At 40.8% G+C, this 10,927-nt stretch overlaps 1 protein-coding gene across 1 annotated transcript in view; it reads right to left on the bottom strand.

Annotated features, from left to right (window-relative positions):
* Window positions 1-10,927, bottom strand: part of LOC104992135 (contactin-associated protein-like 2) — a 950,770-nt gene that overhangs the window by 94,941 nt on the left and 844,902 nt on the right. The window contains exon 10 of the mRNA XM_010844884.1: window positions 9,267-9,416. Within this exon, the coding sequence (XP_010843186.1) occupies window positions 9,267-9,416 (150 nt within the window). The remainder of the gene's footprint in view (window positions 1-9,266; window positions 9,417-10,927) is intronic.

The raw sequence follows: 10,927 nt of genomic DNA, 5'->3' as shown, positions 1-10,927 counted from the left end.
CATGGCAAGTAGATGGGGAAACAGTGGAAGCAGTGTCAGACCTTATTTTTTTGTGCTCCAAAGTCACTGCAGATGGTGATTGCAGCCGTGAAATTAAAAGACGCTTACTCCTTGGAAGGAAAGTTATGACCAATCTAGACAGCAAATTCAAAAGCAGAGACATTATTTTGCCAACAAAGGTCCGTCTAGTCAAGGCTATGGTTTTTCCAGTGGTCATGTATGGATGTGAGAGTTGGACTGTGAAGAAAGCTGAGTGCTGAAGAATTGCTGCTTTTGAACTGTGGTGTTGGAGAAGACATTTGAGAGTCCCTTGGACTGCAAGGAGATCTAAGCAGTCCATTTTAAAGGAGATCAGTCCTGGGTGTTCATTGGAAGGACTGAGGCTAAAGCTGAAACTCCAGTACTTTGGCCACCTCATGTGAAGATTTGACTCACTGGAAAAGACTCTGATGCTGGGAGGGATTGGGGGCAAGAGGAGAAGGGGGCGACAGAGGATGAGATGGCTGGATGGCATCACCGACTCGATGGACATGAGTTTGAGTGAACTCCGGGAGTTGGTGATGGACAGGGAGGCCTGGCATGCTGCAATTCATGGGGTCACAAAGAGTTGGACACAACTGAGTGACTGAATTGAACTGAAGGAAGGTCTTATGGAAGGGCTATGTAGAAGATTACATTTAACATAATTTGGCAGAGGAAGCCTGAATTGAGGAGATGGCACGTGAGGTGAAGGAAGACACCCCGAGGAGAGGTAGAGAATAGCATCTCTGGTAGAGAGAAAAGGAGAGGGTCTGGCTGTCCTCCTGCAGGAGGTGGGAAGAGGGTAAAGTCTCCAAGGAGAAGAGTAAACCAGAGAAGAGTCAAAAAGCAAAACAAAAATCAACAATGACAAAAAAAAAGTTATAGGGACAACAGAAACAGAACATTGGTTGCCCGAGACAGGTTAGAAATGAGAATTGACTGCAGGGGGACATAAGTGAAATTTGAGGAATGATTGGGGAAATGATTGAAAAGCTAGACTGTGCTGATGGCTAACTACCATATAAATTCATGGAATTGTACACCTGAAATGTGGATTTTAGCATATGTAAATTTTATCTTAGTAAAATCATTGAAAAGAGAGGGAATAAGAGCTATAACATTAGAAAGGATAAAATGAGACAAAATAGAAAAAATATTCATGTAGAAGACTTAGAAATCATAATCAGAAAACTGTAAAATCAGTTTCTTTTATTCCTTTATCTGTACATTAAACCAGACATCTGATTAAATTTTTATTTGATGCCTCAAGTCCAGAATCCAGGACACATAAAAGTACTTTGTGATAGTTTTGCCAACATAGATAGGTTCTGCAGCTGCTGCTAAGTTGCTTCAGTCATGTCTGACTCTGTGTGACCCCAGAGACAGCAGCCCACCAGGCTCCTCTGTTCCTGGGACTCTCCAGGCAAGAATACAGGAGTGGGTTGCCATTTCCTTCTCCAATGCATGCATGCATGCTAAGTCGGTTCAGTCGTGTCTCTGTGCGACCCTATGGACAGCAGCCCACGAGGCTCTTCTGTCCACAGGATTCCCCAGGCAAGAACACTGGAGTGGCTTGCCATTAATACCCAGTTTATTCAATCAAACGCTCATCTAGGTGCTGTTGTGAAGGTGTTTTGCAAACATGGTGTAACATCCACATTCAACTGACTTTTAATAAAATAAACGATCCTTGACAATGTAACCCTCATCCAACCAGTTGAAAGGTCCTAAGAGCAAAACAGATACGGCTTAGAGTAGGTATACATTAACAAGAGAATTGTACAAATAAAGTAAAATGATAACTTTATAAAGAGACACATGGTAATATGAGAACAAAAACTACAAATCCCATGAGGGTAGAGATTCTGTCTCCTTTTTGTATCAATAGGTCACCAGCATCTAGCATAAACCTGAGTTATATGAAGGGCTTCATCGTCTCTTTAGGTGTACATGAATAAATGTAGATCCCTGTTCTATAACAGAAAGATAAATGCATCTTTGGAAAGAAAGTCCTTAAAGATAACCAAGGATTTGGAGAAGCAGGCCAGAAAAAGATAAGATTTACTATTATTTCAACTAGTTAAGAGAAAATTGAACATTGATCTAATAACAGAGTTGAAGGATATCAATTCCCAAAGTAATATCACATATGTTTTCTTTGAAGGCATTTCTTGTGAAAACACTTAATGTGCAAAACAGCACAGATCCTCGGTATTTATATTTCAAAGACAGGAATTGCCTTACTCCAGGAAGAGACTAGATACATAGCCATGGGTGTCAAGCATGTTCTTCCGAACTTTCCTGGCTGTTTTAAGATAAACAACTCTATGGGAACACTTTATGATATCTTCATGATTCTACGGTTCTATTTTATGGCTCGGTAGATGCACATTATACAAAATTCCAAGACCAGTACAGCATGCCATTAGGATGACAACTTTTTCTTAAATACGCACAATTTTGGAAAGGTCATTTAAACTCTAATGAGGAATGAAAAAACTGTGGGAATTCATCGTCTTTTCATGGTACTCTTTTGTGTGTGTGTGACTGTTTTATTTCCAGCATGATTATTATCTATAGCCAGAATCTACTATCTTCATTTCATTGGTAGTGATAGTTCTTATCATACTACAAATCAAGGTCAAATTCCAAACTCCTATATTTCTGAAAACTTCCATGTCAGCTAAGCAGAGTGGGTAAACTCTCCCTGCCCCCATCCGCCATCACCTGGTACCTTGTCTTCACATATGGTCCTGACCCAAGGGTTTGCTAACTCCAAGTCTGTGATAGTTACTTTTATGTGTCAACTTGAGTGGGTTAAGGGATGGCCAGATAACTGATAAAACATTATTTCTGGGTGTGTCTGTGAGGGTGTCTCCAAAAGAGATTAGCATTGGAATCAGTGGACTAAGTATGGATGATGGCTCTCATCAAAGTGGGTGGACATCATCTAGTCTGTTGAGAGCCCAAGAGGACAAAGGAAGGGCAAATTCTCTCTCTCTTTTTTTTGACCTGAGATATCTATATTCTCCTGCCCTTGGATGTTGGATTAGACTTTGGGACTTACACCAGCAGCATTTGAGACTAGGAGTTAAACCACTGGATCCCCAGGGTCTTAGGCCTCTGGACTCTAATGAATTGCACAATCGTATTCCTGGTTCTCTAGCTTGCAGACATTGGATTGTGAGACTTCTGGTCTCCCTAACCCTGGGAGCCTATTCCTATAATAAATCTTCTTTCTCACTCTCAGACATATATATATATATATGGTTATGTTCTACTGTCTGTTTCTCTGGAGATCCTGATTATTACAAAGTCTAAACTGTATGCTCTTATCCTCGCTAATTGTTTCTTGTACATGGGATACACTTAACAAAACAATTGCTTTTCATGTCACTTGCACTTCTGTTTTATTTGCACAAAGCTTTGTAATATTTATCAGAGATGAGTTCTCACTCACCATAACTTAGTGTCGTCAGGGAATTTTTTCAGAAATATTTTGTATTGATTTCCTTAAAATTCTATGTGCTTAGTTGCTCAGTCGTGTCTGACTCTTTGCAACCCCACTGACTCTAGCCCGCCAGGCTCCTCTGTCTATGGGGTTCTCCAGGCAAGAATACGGGAGTAGGTTGCCATTTCCTCCTCCAGGGGATCTTCCTGACCCAGGGATGGAACCTGAGTCTTCCGCATATCCTCTTTTGGTAGGAGGATTCTTTGCCACTGAGCGACCTGGGAAGACCCCCGCTAACATATCATATCATTTGATAAAACAGGTCTTCCTCCATTTCTCGTGGAAAGTAGCAAAAGGGGGCTAGAAAATATAACTCCAAACAATAGATTTTCTCATAGGTGCAACAACAGTTAGCTCTTCACAGGAAGGAAAACAGGACCCTCAACAGAATGGTCCTGCAAATAGTCTGGTGACAGCCGGGTCAGCCCGGGAATTCCTGAGAAATCATGAGGGAAGCCTTTCATGGCTAAGTTGTGGTGTGTTTTAGATCACTAAGGACTTCCCTGGTGGCACAGATGGTAAGGTAAAAAATCTGCCTGCAATGTGAGAGACCCAGGTTTGATCACTGGGTTGGGAACCCCCTCCATTATCCTTGCCTGGAGAATTCCATGGACAGAGGAGCCTGGTAGACTACAGTCTGTGCAGTCGCAAAGAGTTGGGTATGACTGTGACTAACAGATCATTTAGGAAACATTTAGACACTCAAAAGTGTGTGGGGCTGGTGGCATTTTCCCATAATAACAGCCAGCGAACACCAGAACTGGAAACAAACCTTTCATTTGCTTTAGTGAGAACTGCTTTATGTAGATTTATATTTGAGACAGGCTAAGCCCTGCAGCCTGGGACACTTTGCTGCAGTACTGCAGTGCTTATATCTGGACTAAGGTCTCCTTGAGCAACACAATACAAAGAAACTATTAGGGAAGACTAAAAATTACTCTGTGCATTTGCAGTTAGGGCAAATTTATGACAAGAAGATACAAAAAGACAAAAAAAACCCCCCAAACCCACAACCTACCACTTCTGAAGAGCTGAGAGCAAAACAGGATGTTGGAACAAAAACAGAATTTTGGAGCAAAAGCAGGGTACTGCACATGTCCCCTGCACTCACCACCAGCAAAGGGGTGGACAAAACACCTGAGTCACCTTTCTGCCCTGACTCCTGGACACACCCCTATCCTCTCCCCTTGTAAGGAACCAGCTTGCCTCACTTCCATAAGCAAGCAAACAAAAGAACCTATTGTTTTTCTCTAACTCCGACCTGATGCAGCAGGGGCTCCCATAAAACCTTGCCTGAATTTCCTATTTGGCTTCTGATCAATTTCTACTGACAAAGGAGTCTAAGAACCCTGGTGGGTAACACATTTACATATCAATCTAATAGCTGTTTAGAATTCATGCTCTATTTCAATGAGGAGTAAAAGGTTATATGTATGTGGGCTTCCCAGGTGGCACTAGTGGTAAAGAGCCTGCCGGAATGCAGGAGACAGGAGAGATTTGTCTGTTTGATCCCTGGGTCCGGAAGATCCCCTGGAGGAGAGCATGGCAACCCATCCAGTATTCTTGCCAGGGAAATCCCATGGCCAGAGGAGCCTGGTGGGCTACAGTCCATAGGATTCCAAAGAGTTGGCTATGACCTAAGTGACTTAGCATGCATGCATATGTTAGCTTAGATTTGTAACTGGGAGGGAATGTGCCCTTTCATTAAACTTTATTAATTCTACTCCAATCAGACTCCAGCCAGCCCCCAATCCTATCCCTCCCCACTTCTCTCTGGCCAATTTCACCTGGTCTGATACTTTTGAGAGCTGCCACCATCAATGTGTTCCTTAGAATCCCTTTCCGAATAGATTATCTCTGGAACTTTCTTACATCTCCTCTTTGCCCCACAATGCCTTTGGCTTCGTTTCCTTTCAAATTAAAACACAGGGATAATCAAAATAGCAAACCTAAAAAAAAGTTTTTAAATTTAAAAATCTTTCTACTCTCTCATGACCATGAGCCTTGGCCTGTATCAGAAAGCCAATTATCAGGTAAGCAGTCAATAATAAATTGAATTATTTTGTTTATAATTCTTTTGATTATTACAATTAATGAAGGGTTATGAAAAGGAATTCAAGCTAGGAGATAGAGAAAAAAGCTAAATCAGTTAAAATAACTTTCTTTGAGGAAACATCCCACATGAATAATCTTTCTTTTTCTGTTTATTCCCAAGGAAGAACAAGGCGAGGTAATTCTCTGAGCTTAAACGTCTGATTGATAGTGTTACGGAGGAGAACTAAGAGCTTTGCTAGGATGAGCAGGGAGCAGGCGTGGAGACAGAGAGCTCCACGCTGGGGGGTTCCGACATCCTCTGGTGGCAGAAGCAGCTGAGTGGACAGGACTTAACTTCAAATTAAGCAAACTGTGGACATGTTTAAGGGCAGGATGCCTTCGCTTAAGGCTTTCACCCAGCAGGAAAGCAATTTGATTTTTACTGACTAAGGAGGAAGAAATGCTTTGAGTAGTCAAGCAGTTGGTAAGAGACCTGAGATAAACACATGATCTGAAATCTGAAATTTTCCTTGGAAAGGACTGTATTGAGTAAGTTTAAAAAAGACCCCAGGTGAACTAGAAAGGCAGTCAGCATTTAGCATTCCCTGGGGTCAGACCTTGTGTTTAACAGGTGATACTGTATAATGTTCACAGAACAGATTCTATTGCCTATTAACAGATAAAGAAGTTAAGATAAATTATTAAAATGACCTATCAACTAAGTGAAGCCATGGCTCCAAATGAGGTGTGTATGATTCAAAGCTTCCATTGTAGAACAAAGTCAATTCTCTTTTCCACCAGACTAATATTCCTTAAGACATCATCATTACATCTGTGACTTTAAATTTTCAGCACAGACAGCATGAAGTTGCATGTGCGTATTTTAAGTTACAGTCCAGAGGCAGCTAGCATTCTAATCAGGCAGCCACATGCCAGAGGTGGTCACGAGCATGCTCTCAAAAACACTGCAGCCACTCCAGACGTGACTGCTGCGGGATTGCTGCTAACTATTCCTGTCATCAGTTTCTGAAAGTCAAGTTGAGTTTTTATTTGTAAAAATGGTGGTTTGTCAATTAGCATAAGTGATAGGTTAATGTTAGGAAAGAGATCTCAGTGGTGAAATTAAAGATATTAAGGATATGTATTTTGGCAAAACGTCTTTTAGAGACAGCCACAAGCTGTGAAAGTAAGGTCTGTGGCCTGAGGCCGCGGAGATGGTCCTAGATTCTGGATCAGTAACTCTGTGCCAGTTATTAGCGTAGGAGCTTTCTATTGCCTGGCACTGGCTCTGAGTGCAGCTGAATTCTGCCTCTAAAATATCGCTACAGCTGCCCGAAGAGGACAGTTTATTCAAGAGAAGGCAAGTCAGAGGGCGAGGACTTCAGGGACCTGACAAAGGAGTTTGTATTAACAGTGTTGTTCTTTTTAAATAAATGTCTGTATGGGCACCAGGGGCTTCCCTGGTGGCTCAGCCATAAATAATCTGCCTGCCAATGCAGGAGACATAGGTTCAGTCCTTGGGTTGGCAAGATCTCCTGGAGAGGGAAATGGCAACCCTCTCTAGTATTCTTGCCTTGAAAATCCCATGGACAGAGGAGCCTGGCAGGCTACAGTCCACAGGTTTGCAAAATAATCAGACATGACTTAGCAACAACAACATGTGTGCCAGACCCTGACTGGGGCTTCCTTTCACTGTTCCATGGTGGGAAAACTTTCTGAGAGTAGCTATTTCTTACCTATCTCACTTGGCAGTGGCTGATGTTGTTTTTCAAAAAGAATCTAGAGATGAATGGAGAGAGTAGCAGGGAAGCATACACACTATCCTATGTGAAATTTGCTGTATGACCCAGGGAACTCAAACTGGGGCCCTGTAACAACTCAGAGGGGTAGGAAAGGGTAGAAGGCGGGAAGGAGGTTTGAGAGGGAGAGGACATATGTACTACTGTGGCTAATTCATGTTGCTGTATGGTAGAAATAAACCAATATTGAATAGCAATCATCAATCAATTAAAAATAAATAAATATAAAAAAGAATCTAATACTCATGCAAACTGGCTAAGTTAGATCTACAGTTCTGTTCCTCAGATCCCTTGCTTCAGAATCACCTAAAGTTTAGAATTCTTCAATTTCTTAGCATCCTTCATTCTGAAGTTCTAGGAGTGGGGCCCAAGAATCTGGACTGTGACAAGTTCCTCTAGTGATTCTCCTATTCTCTGAGGATTTAGCCAATGAAGATATAACCAAAGAAGTGTCATGATCATTTGCTCACAGTATTTCTCCATGGTAGACCAAAGACTCAAGAGGGAGGAAATATGATCATGCCCGCCAGGTCTGAAAACCAGAATCAGTAAAGCAATAGTAAATAGAACACTATAAAGCCCTCATATCCTATAAACTCTATGCCATAAATTTGTGTTATAGCTTTTTGTCTACCCATCTAGATGGAAATACATCAAAACTTATCTTAAGCATTCACCAAGGTCATTCATAGCCAAAGATACTCCACTGTCATTTGGATGAATCAGGATTATCAATAGCTTTCCAACTGACTATTGTGATCCATAGCAATAAAATTGTTAGCCAAAAGCCCATCATGTTAAGTATGATTTGGGGGGGAAAAAAAAAACAGTTTAGCTCTTGGGTTACTTTTTTTTTTTTTTTCACATCAGTAAGTCCAGTTTATTCACTCATAAGACATCTTGTCTGGCTTTCATCTGCTCATCAAATATTTACTGAGAGACTTTTAAAAAACATGTAGCTCTAACTCCCAATGAACAGCCATGGAAGATTAAAGAAGTGGGGGTCTAGTTCAAGACTTCTGTCTCTGAGTTGTCACCCATTATCACATTGTGATGGAGAGGGGAGAAATACCCTGGTGCAGGAGTCCAGGTCTTGAATTCTGTGCTGGCTGCAGACTCAGTTTAAGTCTCTAAGCTATACTGCACGTCAGTATAGCTCTTAGGGCTTCTATTTCTTCTTTTAGATAATTACAAATAAAATGTTTGCCTCGCTTATTTTTCAGTTTGCTGATTCATTTATCAACATTTATTGGTCATCTACTATATTCCAGGAATTTCTATAGGACCTTGGGGGATACAGCAAGAAACAAGGTAAACAAGATGACTGTTCTCAAGTAGGCTTATACTTAGAGAAACAGCCAGCACAAACGGTCAACCGAGTGAGTGTACTTTCTTGGACGCAGACCCTCCAGCCCAGTTAAGACTTCATATAACATAGCCATGGCCAACAACTTGAGTACAAGCTCAGAAGAGCTGAATCATTTCTGAATTTGCAATCTAGAGAAATTGTGAGATAATATTACCTGTTTGTTATTTTAAGCCAAACATGAAACTAATTACTAAGGTTTGGAGTAATTAGTAACACAGCAATAGATAAGTAATATATAATCCAAGGACATGATTCTTAAGAACAATATTTTAAGAATGAAGGGATTCAGAATCTCATGCTTTATACTTAGAATATTGGCACTAGAAGAAAATGTTGACAGCATGTTAATATTATCATGAAGAAATAATAAATTTACTACTCCTTTTAGTTCAGTAGGATTACAGAATTTGTCTGCTTTTACCTGAGATCTACGGAGTCCACTGAATCAACACAAATACTTCATAATCAAACTTTATTGAAACTCCATTTTTAGCAATGCGTTAGTCAGCCAATAAAAAAATGGTAGTCCTACCTCCGAAAAAGTACTTTTCGCCAGTTTTAACTTGAAGAGGACTGTTAGTTCGAACTGCTGAGGCTTCATCTCCATCGATAGTGAGAACAGCAAAATTCTCCTTAGCTAGGAAACGGACCTCATGCCACTGGCCATCATTCAACCCAGAACCTGTTAAATACAAGAGGAAAGACCATTTTGTTAAAAGATTATTCAGTTTTAAATAATTTTTAATATCAACAGAGCTTTGCAAATAAAAATTAATATATTTTGATCTAGGAAAATTCAGTGTAGCTACAATTAATATCTCATATTTCTTTAATATTATAAATCATTCTCTCCTCCACTGGACCAAATAGGGCCTAGCTGTGAAGGAAAATAGAACATGCCATCCCAGAAAATGCTATTTCAGCATATTGATTATTTTGAAAAAAAAGTTACTTAAGAAACAGCCAGCACAATAGGAATACTCTGACACCCTCTTTGTCTCCCTGAAAGCAAAAAGTAAGTCTCTTATGTGAAAAAATTCCCTGCCTGTACTAGGGAGGGTAACATGCTTCCTTATCACCAGGAAGAGGGAAGTTAGAGCCAAGAAGGCTGGATAAACAATCCTTATTCTTCTTAATTTGCTACCCCAAGCCTAAATTTTTGTCAATTCTTTTTCACAGTTTTTTTTTTTAATCTTTATCTAAAAAGGTATAAAATCTGTCTACACTGGTTACTTCTTTGAGTCTCATATTTCTGTGAGAACCATACATACAAAATTATACTTGTTTTCCTGCTGCTAATCTATTTCAATTTAATTATTAAACCAGCCAAAGAACCTCAGTTCAGTTTATTTCAGTCACTCAGTCGTGTCCGACTCTTTGCGACCCCATGAATCGCAGCACGCCAGGCCTCCCTGTCCATCACCAACTCCTGGAGTTCACTAAGATTCATGTCCATCAAGTCAGTGATGTCATCCAGCCATCTCATCCTCTGTCGTCCCCTTCTCCTCCCACCACAATCCCTCCCAGAATCAGAGTCTTTTCCAATGAGTCAAATCTCCGCATGAGGTGGCCAAAGTACTGGAGTTTCAGCTTTAGCCTCAGTCCTTCCAAAGAACATCCAGGGCTGATCTCCTTTAGAATGGACTGGTTGGATCTCCTTGCAGTCCAAGGGACTCTCAAGAGTCTTCTGCAACACCACAGTTCAAAAGCATAAATTCTTTGGCACTCAGCTTTATTCACAGTCCAAATCTCGCATCCATACATGACCACTGGAAAAAACATAGCCTTGACTAGACAGACCTTTGTTGGCAAAGTAATGTCTCTGCTTTTGAATATGCTATCTAGGTTGGTCATAACTTTCCTTCCAAGGAGTAAGCGTCTTTTAATTTCATGGCTGCAGTCACCATCTGCAGTGATTTTGGAGCCCCCCAAAAAATAAAGTCTGACACTAAGGAAGTATATTATGAGAAACGCTGGCTGGAGGAAGCACAAGCTGGAATCAAGAGTGATGGGAGAAATATGAATAACCTCAGATATGCAGATGACACCACCCTTATGGCAGAAAGTGAAGAGGAGCTCAAGAGCTTCTTGATGAAAGTGTAAGAGGAGAGTGAAAAGGCTGGCTTAAAGCTCAACATTCAGAAAACTAAGATCATGGCATCTGGTCCCATCACTTCATGGCAAGTAGATGGG

The sequence above is a fragment of the Bison bison genome, unplaced genomic scaffold (genome assembly GCF_000754665.1).
Source record: "Bison bison bison isolate TAMUID 2011002044 unplaced genomic scaffold, Bison_UMD1.0 scf7180017864211, whole genome shotgun sequence".
Classification (NCBI taxonomy): domain Eukaryota; kingdom Metazoa; phylum Chordata; class Mammalia; order Artiodactyla; family Bovidae; genus Bison; species Bison bison.
The sequence above is the reverse complement of the archived record's forward strand: the minus strand, read 5'-3'. Positions and strand labels throughout refer to the sequence as shown.